This window comes from Aphidius gifuensis, linkage group LG2 (assembly GCF_014905175.1).
Source record: "Aphidius gifuensis isolate YNYX2018 linkage group LG2, ASM1490517v1, whole genome shotgun sequence".
Lineage (NCBI taxonomy): Eukaryota > Metazoa > Arthropoda > Insecta > Hymenoptera > Braconidae > Aphidius > Aphidius gifuensis.
In genome coordinates, this window is record NC_057789.1 from 376,927 (window position 1) to 392,188 (window position 15,262).

Sequence of the window (15,262 nt, forward strand, 5' to 3'; positions counted from 1 at the left end):
TAAATAACACAAATTAAAAAACCCACAAAAATCAGGTAAATAAAAATATTTTTATGTTTTTTAAATTTAGTTCAACGAGATGGCAGATGTCGCTAGGTCGTTGACTGTTTCTATCTCAGTCTTTCTATAAAAAAAAAAAAATCGATACGCCGACCACCCCGACCACTTTGAATTAGTAAAAAAAAAAAAAAAAGATATAAATACACACAACAGACAGTCTGGTTGTGATATCACATATATTTTATTCGACGCAATTGCACACGAGTTGACAAATATAACTCAAATTTATTCAACAAAAATGAAATATTGAACAGTAAAATTATCAGTAATATTTACAGTAAGTTAATTGAATAATTTTTATATAATATTACCTATAATAATATAGAGTAATAAATGCAATTTTTTTATTTTTGTTTTTTTAAGGAGATGTGAATTTAGAGCTGCCGGATAAAAAAAAAATCAACAAGTCAAGTATGTATAAAGAAATTTATAATTTTTTTCATATTCTCTTATCAATTGTAAGTGTAAAAAAAAATCTGTTTATCAAGTGAAATAATTATCAATATTTAATTGCTCTTTATTTGATATTAACAAATTTTTCATTCAATTTTTTTTTTGTTTTGTCGAATTAATTGCATGTTTTATTTGAGGTTAGTATATAAAATTATACACTCTTGGAAAAAATTAATATAAAAAAAATTATATCACTGATTAGATTAAAATTAATTACATAAATTAATTAAATTTATAAAAAAAAAATTATCATTTTCTTAAAGAACCATATCACTTGTTGCCCTAAAAAAAAACTTATCAGTTCAATTTTTTTTTTATTTATTGAATGATTATTTAATAAAAGATAAATTAATTTAATTTTTTTTTTTTAATTTTTTGATATAAAAATATAAAAATATTTATTTATCTCGCTGATTAATCTCAATGACACAAATGCCTCGAATTTACAATCAGTTTGACCTTGAGTATAAATAACAAAATATATTATATAAAAAAAATTAAAAAAAAAAAATTTCTATACACTAGTGTATATTTAAAAAAAAAAAAAAAAAAAAATATTTGTATTTGATGATCTTGACTTATTTATTTATGGCCTTCAGTAAATAAATAAATATTTGAAAAGAAAATTTTCTTATAATTCTTTATTAACGAATAAAATAAAAAAAGAAAAAATAATTTTTATATAGAAAAAATTTAATAATAAAATTTGATATTAATATTATTTATATTTAATTTTTAATTTTCAGTTGTTGACAGTGAGGATATATTTAAACTCCAGACACTCTCTGTCGTCAGTTGATAAATAATAATATCAATTGCAATTGAGGTGGTGGATTACACACCCACATTGGATATATTGACCTACAGAATATTTAAAATTTTATATCACGTCGTTGATGACGCAACAAGCTGAAATAATATACCACTATCGTCACGCTGATTTTTAAAATCATCAGTCAGTTGTCTCTTGATTGTCATCGTGTAACTAACCTAGGCTCTAGGTCTTTGTTTTTTCATATATATTTCGATTTCGAATCGACACAACAGCGAGAGAAATTTTTTCGAAATGGCAAATTGCCTGAAAGATTTACATGGTGAGTTGTTATTCAAAATTTTATTATTAATAAAAAGTTTATTGGCTTTCTTAGCAACACGTGTTTTAATTGAAGAGCCACAAGGTCACATGTGCTTGTTACAACAACATAATTTAAACATAGATCATTTTTAATTTAATATTTTTAAAACAGGATGTTAAGTTTTTTATTTTTTTTTTTCTACAATGAATAGCAAATTTATTTTTGATTTTATTCACTTGAATAATTGATTCAATTGACTGCATCAAATTGAAGATTCTTTCATCAATTGTTTTATTTTTTTTTTCAACAAATGGAATTCCAGTTAAATTAAATATCATTGAGTTTAATTTTTTCAATTATTTTTATCATTTTATATTTTTTTTTTATTCCGATAAACAAACGAGAGATTAATTCTGACATCTAGACCTTGTTGAGATTTTTTTTTTTTTTTCTCTTGAATAGATAATGATTTTGTTGTGTAACTTGATAAATTCAAAACTGCAATTTTTATATTTTCTAACGTGTTGTTTTCCCAGCAAATATGCAATTTATTAATCATGCAATTAAAAGATCATATTTCATGTTATTAAAAAAATGATAAATTATTTTTTAACACCTTTGAAAGTTGATGAGGATTTTTCGAAACAGAAGAAACAAAATTATTAGAATTGTTGAAACAATAGCAAAAAAATAATGATAAAATAATTTTTATTTTTATACAGTGTTAAATGTCAAATGTTAAATGGATATTATATAAATATTATATCCATCACATTGAGCATGATACCTTCAAGTCATGGCTTGTTAATTTACGTTTTTGCATTCGGAATATGAAATAATAATAATCCTCTGTTTCCGCTAAATATATTCACATGTCCTTGAGCAAAAAAAAGTTGTCTGACAATTGTTAATTTTACACATTTAAATACTCATGATTTTTAATTTATTTATTTATTTATTTTTAAATTGATGGAAAATTTTTTTAGCGATCAATATGATTTATACGAAGTAAAAAAAAAATATTTAGATATTGTCGAAAAAAAAAAATAATTGTATTTTTGTCTGATAAAAGTCGTTGGATAATAAATGTGTCAATTATTTTTGATATATATAACTGTCAAATGTGACAGTCTGTTACGAAAAGGAACATTCGCTTCAGTTTATTGTGAAGACCAAGCTGAAGACGTTTTATTCGTTCAGGCATTGAAATAATTGAAATAATTAAAATTAAAATTTGTAAATTGTAGAATTAATTATATTTAAATGTTGTTTAGATATTAGAAGCATAATAACATTATATTTTTACTTGGAAACATATTTTTAAAGATACATAAGATTTGGCAAAAAGTAACGAAATTTGTCGAAATATAAAATTCAGAAAAAAAATTATAAATAGTTGAAATTAATTTCTATAACTTTTAGGATGTTTATATGTAAGTGTTGTTTAAATACTAGTAGAATAATTTCATGAAATTTCTATCTAGAAATTTTTTTTTTCAACAAATATGATTCCTAACAAAAAAAAAAAAAAATTTCGAATTTCGAAAAAACTTAAAATTGAAAAAAAAAAATGAAAATAATTGAAAATAAATTTTAAAATTTATAGGATAAATATATTTACGTGTTGTTTAAATACTAGAAGAATAATTTCATGAAATTTCTATCCACAAATATTTTTTTTTACCAAATAAACTTGAATAAATATTTTTTATTTTTATATCTTTATAGCTAAAGTGCCCAAGCGATATATCTTGGGTATCTTGATGTTCCTAGCATGTATGTTTTCGTATGTAATTCGTACGAATTTATCAATTTCAATTGTTGCAATGGTAACAGCTGGAAAAAATAAAACACAAGGACCTTATTGCAAAGCCATAACTCCAATAACAAATTCAACAATTAAATCTTCAAGTCCTCGTGCCGTAAGTTGACTCATTCAAATATTATAAAATCCAAATTGCCATTTAATAAATTATCCATAATTGTCCTTTACAGATTGATGAAAAATACGATTGGGATCAACAAATTCAAGGATATATTTTAGCGGCTTATTTTGTTGGTCCAGTTGTTGCTAGTGTACCAGCTGGTATGATGGCTGAAAAATTTGGTGGTGCACGAGTAGTTGCGTAAGTATTTAACAACTCAAAAAAAACCATCAAATAATTTACTAATTATATTATCATTGTCTAATAGATATGCAACATTAATTCCTGCTCTTCTTAATTTATTGATGCCATTGGCAGCTGGTATGCATTGGACTGTTGTCATTGTTCTTCGTTTTTTAATGGGATTTTTCGGAGTAAGTTTATCATAATAATTTTTCCTTAAGTAAATTTATTTTATCAATATTAATCATTGAGATAAAATTTATAACATATTGCCTGATAATAATTTATTATTATCACGTGTATGGTATCGTTCATTGACCTAGGAAAAACATTATTCAATAAACCACTTGGCTTAATGTTACATCGTGTCACGCTACATGAATGAAATTTAACCTGGATATTATCAATAAAACTTAACACTCAATTATTATTATTAATTGAATGATTATTTTTTGTTTCAGTGTGCAGTTTATCCAAGTTTACATGCAATGATAGCAAGATGGGTACCAGCAAATGAAAAAGGAATGTTTGTATGGACAATGCAAGGTGGTCCATTTGGTACAATGGTTACATTTAGTCTTTGTGGAGCAGTTATACATTCACTTGGTTGGAAAGCAGCTTTTTACATAACAAGTGGAGCAATATTAGTGTTTTATGCACTCTGGGTATATTTAGCATATGATACACCAGATACACATCCAACAATAACACAAGAAGAAAAAGCATATATTAAAGAACAAATTGGATCAAGTATTAGTAAACAAAAAAATGCTTTGCCACTACGTAAAATTCTAACATCACCACCTTTTTTGGCATTACTTTGGGCTCATTTTGCAAATATGTGGGGAATATATTTTATATCAACAAATGGACCAAAGTATACACTTGAAGTATTGGGTTTTAATATGAAATCTGGTGGTTTTTTAACTGGTTTACCATATATAGCTAGGCTAGGAGCTGGTGTTGTATTTGCAGCATGTGGTGATTATATTAGAAGAAATAATTTAATACCACTTGTTTGGATACGTAAATTATTTATGATATTTTCACATGTTGGTCCTGGTGTTGCTTTAATTGTCATGACATATGTTGGTTGTGATAAAAATTTTGCAATTGTCATGTTAATTGCTGCACTTGCATTTAATGGTGCTGCTTGTCAAACGAGTCTTGTTAATCATCAAGATCTTGCTCCAAATTATGCTGGCTCATTGTATGGAATGATGAATACAATTGGAAGTTTTCCTGGTTTTATTATACCACCAATTGTTGGATTACTTACTAATCAACAAAATGGCATTGAAGAATGGAGATGGATGTTTATTATTTCGGCAGTTGTATTCTTTTCAGCTACAATATTATTCTGGATATTTGGATCATCGACAATACAAAAATGGAATGACAGTAGTGTTGCCAAAGGTGACGTCAGTTCAATTGGTACTGATGAGGATAAACAGTTTAATGATCTTACTAGTACTAAGCTGCCAGTTCAAAGTGAAACTGAAGATGAAAATGAACGACTTTAAATTTTTTAAATGTTTAAAAGTATTTTTTTTTTAAATGCCAATATTCTTGTTAGTTTGTAGAAAAACAAAACAAATATTTCTATATTTATTTGAACAATATTGAGAGAAAAAATTTATGAATTAATTATTTTTCTATTTTGTTTTTCTGCTCACTTGACGAATCTCAAAAGAAAAATAATATTTATTAATTAAAAGAGGAAAAAGAAATTACGTGTGTTTATAGAAATTTTTTTTTTTTCGTTTTTAAATATTATTTTGAGAAACAGTCGACTGAATTTTTGTTAAACAACGAAACAACATTTTTTTTTTTAATTTAAATTAAAACGTACTGCTCAGTTGTATGAAGAAAAAAAATATATAATTTTGGAAAATATATATTTTCATAAATTATAAAGAATTAGAAAATAAAAAAATTATTATTTTGACAATAATAACGTGTATAAAAACGGACTGATATTACAACTGCATTTAATTATTTTAAAAAATTTTCACATGCGAATTGTAATAGTAGACTGTTTTTATAGAAAATATAAAAAAATATATATCAACAATTGAAAATTAAATTACAACAAACAATAATAATTTTAAAAAATATATCAATGTATTTTAATGTAAAAAAATTATTTATTAATTCAATTATTTTTGTTAATAATAAAAATAACAAAAATAATTATTGTTTAATGTTTATTTATGTATTTTCAATCAAATTGTATTTTTAAATTATTTTTTTCTCTAGTTGTTGCACAGTTGCATTCATCACTCTCTGAAGTATCAAATCCTCGACAAAAATTCATACCTTTTGGATGTTTTCTTTTGACAACTGAATCATCCTCTTCATCATCATCATCATCATCTTCATCATCCAATAAATGTCTTGAAATACCAGCGCAATTTTTAGGTGTACAAAATGTATTTTTTAAAACTTCAAGAGCTTTTAATTTTTCCAAATTTAAATGATTTTCAAATCCTTGATTATCAACATTTTTAGATGTTCCTGGTGCCCAAGTATCAGCTGTATCTTTGACAAAATTTGACCATCCACTTGTTGATCCAGCATACTGATATTTATTTACATTAATCTTTGTCGAATGTAATGGTGTATCACTTAGTTCTTCACTTGAAATAACATCAAAATCATCACCACCTGCTTTATTACGATGATAACTTGATGATGATTCAACTGAACATGGTAATTTCATGTCATTTGTAACTTCCTCAGTATCAGCAGTAATATAACGTGGCTTATAAGCCAATAAAATATCACGTGTACCTAATTTGTATTTTCTTTTATTTGTATATTTTTTTTTTTTACGTTTATTATTATTATTTAATGTTGTGTTTAATTTTTCATCAGATGAATGCCAATGACAGCTTGCTTCTTCAGGACAAGTTTCACAAACAACCCGATGAATATTTTTTATTTTTGCAACATTTGGAACACCAGCAAATCCAGTTTGTGTTGATGCATCTTCAATTTTTTTTTTCACCAACAATAATGATGCTAATTTTTTTTTTCTCAATATTAATTTTTCATCAATTGATGGTAACTCAGCTTCACGATTTATTTCCATTAATTTATCAGCTATTCCATCAATTCTATTCATCAATTTATTCATTATAAATGCCACTGTTTCATTAGCATTTTTTCTAATTTCAATTAAAACATTATCTATAATTTTGTTGACAATAAATTGACCAATTATTGATGCTTCAACTGGATCAATATTAACTGGCATTGACAATCTTTTGATAACATCATTTTCATTTAAATTACCATACTGACAAGAGGCAACTGTTTGAATAGCTTCACTTTTTGTTGGCAGTCTAACAATTTCACATGATTTATCAATCAATTCATCAATAAAATCATCAATCATTATTCTTGAATAAACACCCAAATCAATACAATAATCTAAATAATTTTTAACACAATTTTTTGTCTCAAGATAATCATCAATAAGATGTGAATTTGAAATTTTTGATTCTAATGTTAAACTTGTTTGTGTTGTTATTTCTTTCATGAATTTTTTGAGATAATAATTATATTTAATTATTGTCTGTACTTTGATTGAATTTTTGATGATTTTTTGTGGTAATTTTTCATCAGAAATATAAGAAACTCGATCAAAAATATAATTTATAAAATCATTTATTTCAATTTGAATTATTTGCTGTTCATCATCTGGATATTTATCATGATTTGTGTCAATTTCTTGTTCTAAAATATCATGAATAATTTCTTCAGGTTGTTCAGAATCAAATGTTATTAATGTTTGTGCAGCTTGACTTGTTTTTATTATTGGCAATGGTTTTTTGTTCATAACATCTGTAAAATAATTATTTAAAATTGATTATTTGATAATTTGATTGATTATACCAACTGGTACCAACTGGTGATGGTCTTCATGCCGTCAACAAGACTTGGTCGTTGACTTTTTCCAATGTAAAGTGTTTGTGTTGCTTCATCTCGATATGATATATCAAATTCTACAGTTGGAACACCTTTCATATAAGTCTGGCATTCTGATTCTTTGAGAATTAATGGCTCTAGCTCTCGTGGATCAATAAAATCTTGGGTAATATTTAAAAGTGACTGACGAGTTGTTATATTATCAGTATCAAGATCTAGCTGTTGATCATCATGACCAGATATTATTGTTGTCTCAGTTATTTCACGAAGGTAACCATCTTCTTCTGGTGTCACTGTTATCAAAGTTTGACTCCATGAATTATCTGCCATTTATTTTTTTTTATTATTTATATTTGATCAATCTTGTCTAAGGAAATTTAAATTTAAAAAAGAGTAGGTTAAAAAAATGACAAATGCTATTTGTTTTTTTTTTTTTTTTTAAATTAAATTTAACTTTGTGGAATAAAATTTTTTTATTATTCAAATTTAAACATTGCATTATTTTATTTGTTAGAAATTTTGTTGCTAAAATTTTTTCGAGAATGAAAGTTTAAAAAATTTGTAGAATGTAGAAAAATATTTCAAAAAATTTACTTGAATTTTTTATTTGTTGTTTTTAAATTTGTTTTTAAAATTTAAATATTGATAATATTATAAACTTTGTTTGACACAAAAATATTGTTACTGCTTAATGCCAAAGTAATAAAAATAAAATAAAAAATTCCAAGTTTATCGCTAAAAAAATTACATATTGAAAAAAAAAAAATGGAAAAACAAATTAAAATAAAGTTTATGAGTTTCCTTATACCTTAAATTCCTGAGCATAAAATATATATTATTTAGCAAAAAATATTTTTTTTTAAAACATAAATAACAATTCTGCTGGCTGGTTCTATCAGGAATTTCAAATAAAAATATATTTTCTTCAACTATTATGAAAGTAACTTGTATTTTCTTCGTGATTCTGCTGAATCAATTTATTGGTAATTTATTGATATTAAATTCTGCCACAGCTATGTGTAATTAAATTATAAATCATTTTTCAAGGTCGTTGTAGCTCCAGCAAAGATGAGCCCAGCACCAGTAGTAGAGCTTCAACAAAGCTCCGAAGAATACCACCCGAGAGAGGTCTTCAGCAATTACAAGTAGAAAATGTCCAGGTTATCTGAAAACTATTGTAGCAATATTTGCAAATACACATTTATTTATTCGTATAAATAAATCTATTTATTATTTTAGTTGACTGAGTATAAAAATGGTGAGATTATTGAATTACGACAGCAGGATTTTTTTATTCTTCGAAAAGAACAATTCGAAAAGACATGGTGGTTTAGAGATCCTCTATTTCCAAAAGAATTATTTCTTAATTCAGGAGAAGAAGCATTAAGACCCAAGGTAGTGAAAATGAAGGAAAAATCTATAAATATTCTATATATATATATATATATTTTTTTTTTATCGTAAAATATTTTTCAGGATATTGTAATGAAGCCACAAGAGCCTGTATTATTTATTGATAATAAAAAACCATTTCGGGTGAAGCAAGGAAGTCTAGGTGATTGCTGGTTTATCGTTGGGCTTGTGCATCTTGAATATTATCCGAATTTATTTAAATTCATTGTCTCGCCATACGAGCAAACATTCGATGTTAACATTTATGCTGGAATATTTCACTTCAGGTAAATATATACTACATAATTATTTTAATATAGCTTCATTATGAAAAATAAAAAAATAATATTTTCATCAGATTTTGGCAAGCTGGAATATGGGTTGACGTTGTCATTGATGATCGTCTTCCAACTGAGGAAGAAGAACTAGTTTATGCATCCTCAGGATATCCCAACGAGTTTTGGGTTCGTTGAGATTTTTATTCTTTTTTAATTTCTAAGAAACAATGATAACAAATCATGATTGCAATTATTTTAGCCAGCATTAATTGAAAAAGCCTACGCAAAATTAATGTATCGATCATACAAAAAACTCGATGGTGGTTTTTCTAGAATATCAATGCAAGATTTATCAGGTGGTATATCTGAAACATACATTGTAAAAGCTACATCGAAAATTTTATTTAAAATTATTCAAGATGCAAAAGATAGATCTACAATGATAAGTTGTGGGACTCGCAATGAAAACAAATTTAAAAAACTGTTTGGAAAAAGTGTATTTAATATTGGACCAGGTCATTCTTATGCTGTGACATCTGTAAAAATAGTAAAAGGAGATAAAGCTGGTATTATCGGTGAATTTAGACTCATACGTATTCGCGATCCATATGGTGAAAAATCTGTGGATCTCCATCACGGTAATATCAAAGATTTATTTACCGAGGCTACTCTTGCATCGAAATTAGATACTGAAATTGATGAAGAAAGTTGGATACTATATGATGATTTTGTTAAATATTTTTCATACGTTGAAATTTGTAATTTGACACCCAATCAAATAACTAACCATGTTTATTCAAATACTGGAAAAAAATTGGCGTTATCAGCAATTGAAGGAAAATTCATGGGAGCAGTAACTTCGGAGCAAGTAGCATACAATGATTTTTTCACAATTAATCCACAGTATCGTATGGTATTGACAAAGTCAGACGAAGTTCTTATTGGTGTGTCATTAAAACGTAGACATGATGTAGAAAAAATTTCAATTAGTAGAATATTCTTTGAAATAATATCAGTAAGTTGGCTAATAATAAATGGCTTTAAAGAGTAAATTATCTTAATGATGAAATAAAAAATTTACTGCTTCAGTTTGATGGTGATGATACAACGAGAGTACCACAACCACTGTTTACTAGTTTTATTGAACCTCATAAATTTGGTCCATTCAAATCTAGGGGACAAGTAGGTAAACGCATTGATTTGGAACCTGGTACGTACTATATTATACCATATATAATGGATACATTCAAAGGGACAACTTTTTATCTGCAAATATTATCTGAACAACAAGATATTTTAGAGTACGTTTATTTTCGTTCGAACTTTATTTTTTAAATTTAAATCCACAATAAAACACATGAATGATTCAACAGTTATTCAAAATTACAATAATTTTTTCTCTATTTTTCAACTAGAGTGTATGATCGAGACATTCATATGCCCCCCATCACCAAAAAGGTAAAATCCTACAATTCATATTATCATAATTATTATCATTTTAATCATAATTATTTACAGTTGAGAAATTTGTTGACAACGAATATAGACCTACTTGACAGTGATCGTAAACTTTTTGAAAAAATGAGCGTTGTCGCAACAATCAATTTTAAAGACTTATATAATATTTTGAAAGATGACAAATTGTCATTGAATGAAAATTGTATGTCAAATATTTTTATTAATTTATTTATTATTTTATTATTTTCTATTTATTATAATTCCATTACACCAGGTCATATGGCACAGAAACTTGATGACACAGTTATTTCAGGGCTGGAATTATTGGCAACAAAAAAATTAGTGCCTCAAAGAAAATTGTCTCATTTAACAATAGCAAAAACTCTATTAATTACTCAAGTATTATTTATTATTTTATCATTATTCAAAAAATTGTTTTTATTTTGCAAAGAAATATTATCATTGATATACATGCATGTGCTCTTTATTTATTCAAGGAAGTAATTGAAAATTATGGAGAAAAAAATTTTCCTGGATATATGCAAATTTTCTTTATATTCATTGTATTGAAACAAAATGGATATTTTATTGATATGAATATTTTCGAAGCCATATCTGCACGCTTTGGAAACGACAATGAATTAATCCACTTCAATGACACTATGTTGATTGTATTTGCTTTCAAAAATAAAATTGGTAAAGGAAAAAAATTTTTATGATTTATTTATCTTTTATTTTATAGAGTATATTATTATTTTTATTCAATAAAAAAATTGAAAAATGATATTGTCGTTTTATCAACAGGATCGTATTGTGAGGAATTTCATGCGAAATTATGTCAAGACTTGGTATTAATGGTACATGATGGTATTACGAAATTTAAAAATTTTAATGAGCCTCAAATTCACGAATTAAGAATTAATATACAACAGTTTAAACTCATCATTGAGTTTATTAAAAACCTAAAAGTAAATAGAATTGAACAACTAATAAGAGTCCTTATAATATGAAAAGATTTAATAATTATTATTATTGTTCTTAGGAAATATTTTGCAAACACGCATTGACCCCATATTCTTCTGTGGAATTTTCAAAATTAAAAAATCTTTTTGATGCATTTGATTATGAATTAACATATAATATTATTGCAACTATATTCCAAACACATGGAAATGATGTTGATATTTTTTATCATCAATTTGTACAGTCTGTTGTTGATGTTACTCTAATATTTGGTAAAAAACAAATTTATGAAATAAATAATTATAATTGATAATGAGTAAATTTTTTATTACAGAAAAAATACAAAAATATTCACCAATTGAAAATGGTGAAAATTTGAATAAAGTTTACCATAAAATGTTTGATCAATTATGGAAGAACAAACAAGAAAAAAAATATAAAAGACAAGCTGATGAACCTGCTGACAATGAAAGGTCATTTAAAAAAATAAAGATATAAAAAACAATATTATTATAAATGATATTGGATCATTTAAATATTGCAAACTTATAAATTTAAATATATAAAAATATTGCACCTTAATTTTTCGTGTATTGTATACTGATGAAAAAAAATAAATAAATTATGAATATTTAATCATGTCGAATGAGTTGTGTAGTTTAAAATTTATTTTGCGATAAATAATTTATATACAGTTGTCAAAGAAATTTCATTTTCTGTCTTATCTATTATTAAGTTATAAATAAATAATTATTTTCTCAATTATACGTACGTGTTCCTTAGCTATGTCTTTTCCAAATCACCCAGGAGGTAAGACGTTTGATTCGTTTTTTTTTAAGTGGTTTCTCCAATAGACCTATTCCACTATAAAATTACGCTTTTCGCAAGTCATAGCTGCAGCTATAACTATTTCGATTTATAAAATTTTCGATTGCGCTTATAGCAGCAAATTATCGCACTGCGCTCTCAGCTGCAAGTAATCGTACTGCGCTCTTAGCTGCAAGTATACGCATAAAAAAATACTAGGAAAATAATACGGAATTTTTTTTTGAAGTAATCATTTATTTGATAGGACATTTCTTTCACTTCATTCACTATGTCACTATCGCTCACTATGATTACTTCACGCTAATTTCGCACGGAGCTGCAAGTATATACGTACTGCGCTTATCGCCGGAATTAATTGTACTGCGCTTAAAGCTGCAAGTACTAAGAGTTTAAAAAAAAAAAAAATTAACAAATAAAATTTAACAAAAAATTAACAAAAAAAAAAAAATGATTAAACACAGCCACAATTATCAATATTACCATTACCATATTACCAATCGTTGAATGTACCACCAAGTCCCTCTGCATCTCCATCATTGACTATCTGATTCAGCAATCTTTTAGAAATCGTCCAATGTCCTTCCCGCACCTCCTTCATTGACCATCTGCTTCAGCAATCTTCTAGAAGTTGTCCAATGTCCTCCCTGCATCTCCTCCGTTGGCCATCTGTTTCAGCAATCTCTCTAGAATCAATTTTTCAAGCAGTATTTAAAAACCAAACGAAACAAGATTTTTTTTTTTGGAAAAGTGCGTATAATGTCAAATAAAAAAAATCTTACATACTAACATACATCGCGATTGGAAAAGGGTAATAATTTATCTATTATAAATTATCACGATAGATAATAATACATCCTAATCACCCCTGTCTACTCTGTTTGAGATAGACAAGGTCGATACATTTTGACTTTCATTCTACCGCCATTTAATCTGGCATTAAAATTGAATATGATTATTCACAAAAATCGTCAAAATGTATCTAAAAAAAATAATTTGGGAACGACAAGAAATTTCAAAAAATATAAAAAACAATTTTTTGAAACTTCAAGGACATTAGAGCACTTTTCCGGGATGGGTTAATAATTACAACTAGTCAGTCGTGATCCTGGCTTTTATTCACACTTTGTGGATCCTGACTAGAGGGACTTAGCTTATTTCAGCAAACCGCAAATATATCCAGGTAACCTCCAATAATCCAATTAAAATATCCAGGTAAACTCCAATAATCCAAATAAAATGTCTAGGTAAATTTCTCAGCAATAATCCATGAAGATAATTTCCAGTGAATGACTCGTTCTAATCCAAAAAAGGCACTTTTTACACTGATACACTTTTTTGAAGTAATCAATCACTATCGCGCACTATGATTACTTCACACTTGCAATATATAAAATTTTATAAATTTTTTTTTAAATCAACACTTTCACTATTTGATTATTTAAACACTTTTTTTTTTTATAATAAAAAATCACGAGGTTATCTGCACGTGGCAGTTTCGAATATTTCTAACCCAACTAAACGAACGAAAAAATTTAAAACGATTTCACTGCGCAAAAATGAGACGAACTAACCAAAACCGGAAAAATTATTTTATTAATTAAATACTTTTTAAAAAATTGAAAACGATCACAATAACTAAGACAATCCGAAAAAAAATCAAAGAATTTATTCTATTAATTAAATATTGAAACTTTTTTTTCCTACCGAGGAACCACGAGGTAATTTCAAAAACTTCTAACCAAACTCGACTGACCGAAACGTTTTAAAAGATGTTCACACGGCACGAACTGAAGAGAAACTGACTAGAAATCGTCTAGGACTGCCTTTTATATACCATAGACAAAGACCAGAAATCTCTATTTTCTATGTGCTTCACTGCGCCCTCTGCAGATGAGTCATAGATTGCGAACGGCAGGTAAAAATTTTCGTAACACGTTTGGCACGGCATAACGTCCAGATGAAACAGAAGATAAAAGATATTTGACAACACATGGCTTCCAGGTGAAATAAAAATGTTCGAGACAATTTTCTTGTCCTTGAAAAATAAAATTATTTAATTCATATTTATACCTATTTTAAATAAAACAAAAGAACAACCCTTGCTTTTTATATTTCTTCATATTATGTATATTTTTTTTCATATTAATATTATTCTATAACAAATAGAAAAATATAAAGATGAAAAAAAAAATATAATATAGTTTGTTTAAATACCCAAACTTGAGCCATGAAAAATATTAAAATTTTATAAATTTTTAAATTTGATAAAAAATAAATTGTTTAATAATTATTATTTATAATATTTATATGTATAATGAATAAATATATAAAAAAATAGTACTGCACTCAGAGAAGGATAAGTTAACAGTTAACATACCAATATGTTTACATTAAACATACAAAAGTTTAATGTTAAGATATATATATTAACAATAAACATAGATATCTTAACTGTTAACATACGCATGTTTATGTTAACTATTTAAATATTTTAGATAGTCTATTATGATATCTTTTTTTTTGACATTATATTGTGATATATTTAATTGTAATATAATATATGTACTCGTGTTGTCATAAATTTATTTAAATTTAGTTTTTGTAAATGTTCTTAATTTTACATTCAATTTCATATTTACATACGTAAATAATTAAACTCATACAACCTTCAAACTGTGTCAATTACAATTAATTACAGATATCTTAATAGTTA

The 15,262-nt window shown here is 26.0% G+C and overlaps 3 protein-coding genes across 3 annotated transcripts; 2 read left to right on the top strand and 1 right to left on the bottom strand.

Annotated features, from left to right (window-relative positions):
• Window positions 1-174: 174 nt before the first annotated feature.
• LOC122848093 (sialin-like) lies at window positions 175-5,922 on the top strand. The gene is made up of 7 exons (XM_044145924.1): window positions 175-337; window positions 424-471; window positions 1,260-1,607; window positions 3,318-3,511; window positions 3,585-3,715; window positions 3,783-3,888; window positions 4,159-5,922. The coding sequence occupies exons 3-7, from the start codon at window positions 1,580-1,582 to the stop codon at window positions 5,218-5,220; spliced, it is 1,521 nt and encodes a 506-aa protein (XP_044001859.1). The 5' UTR covers window positions 175-337; window positions 424-471; window positions 1,260-1,579; the 3' UTR covers window positions 5,221-5,922.
• On the bottom strand, window positions 5,677-7,960 carry LOC122849321. The gene is made up of 5 exons (XM_044148013.1): window positions 7,612-7,960; window positions 7,370-7,546; window positions 6,590-7,234; window positions 6,201-6,490; window positions 5,677-5,682 (listed from the first exon to the last, which is right to left on the bottom strand). Exons 1-5 carry the CDS (start codon window positions 7,958-7,960, stop codon window positions 5,677-5,679), a joined length of 1,467 nt encoding a protein of 488 aa, XP_044003948.1.
• Window positions 7,961-8,564: 604 nt separating this feature from the next.
• On the top strand, window positions 8,565-12,219 carry LOC122849322 (calpain-A-like). Its single transcript, XM_044148014.1, has 8 exons — window positions 8,565-8,577; window positions 8,678-8,775; window positions 8,870-9,025; window positions 9,107-9,309; window positions 9,381-9,486; window positions 9,560-10,315; window positions 10,390-10,510; window positions 12,056-12,219. The coding sequence occupies exons 1-8, from the start codon at window positions 8,565-8,567 to the stop codon at window positions 12,217-12,219; spliced, it is 1,617 nt and encodes a 538-aa protein (XP_044003949.1).
• The last annotated feature ends 3,043 nt before the right edge of the window (window positions 12,220-15,262 follow it).

Coding starts and splice junctions, on each gene's coding strand:
- LOC122848093 (XM_044145924.1), top strand. CDS start 1,580: ATGGCAAATTGCCTGAAAGATTTACATG. Junction 1,608..3,317: donor TTGCCTGAAAGATTTACATG/GTGAGTTGTTAT, acceptor ATATCTTTATAG/CTAAAGTGCCCAAGCGATAT. Junction 3,716..3,782: donor GGTGGTGCACGAGTAGTTGC/GTAAGTATTTAA, acceptor ATTGTCTAATAG/ATATGCAACATTAATTCCTG.
- LOC122849321 (XM_044148013.1), bottom strand. CDS start 7,960: ATGGCAGATAATTCATGGAGTCAAACTTTGATAACAGTGACACCAGAA. Junction 7,547..7,611: donor CGGCATGAAGACCATCACCA/GTTGGTACCAGT, acceptor ATTATTTTACAG/ATGTTATGAACAAAAAACCA. Junction 7,235..7,369: donor AATAATTCAAATTGAAATAA/ATGATTTTATAA, acceptor AATTCATGAAAG/AAATAACAACACAAACAAGT.
- LOC122849322 (XM_044148014.1), top strand. Junction 8,776..8,869: donor GAGGTCTTCAGCAATTACAA/GTAGAAAATGTC, acceptor TTATTATTTTAG/TTGACTGAGTATAAAAATGG. Junction 10,511..12,055: donor ACGCATTGATTTGGAACCTG/GTACGTACTATA, acceptor TTTTTATTACAG/AAAAAATACAAAAATATTCA.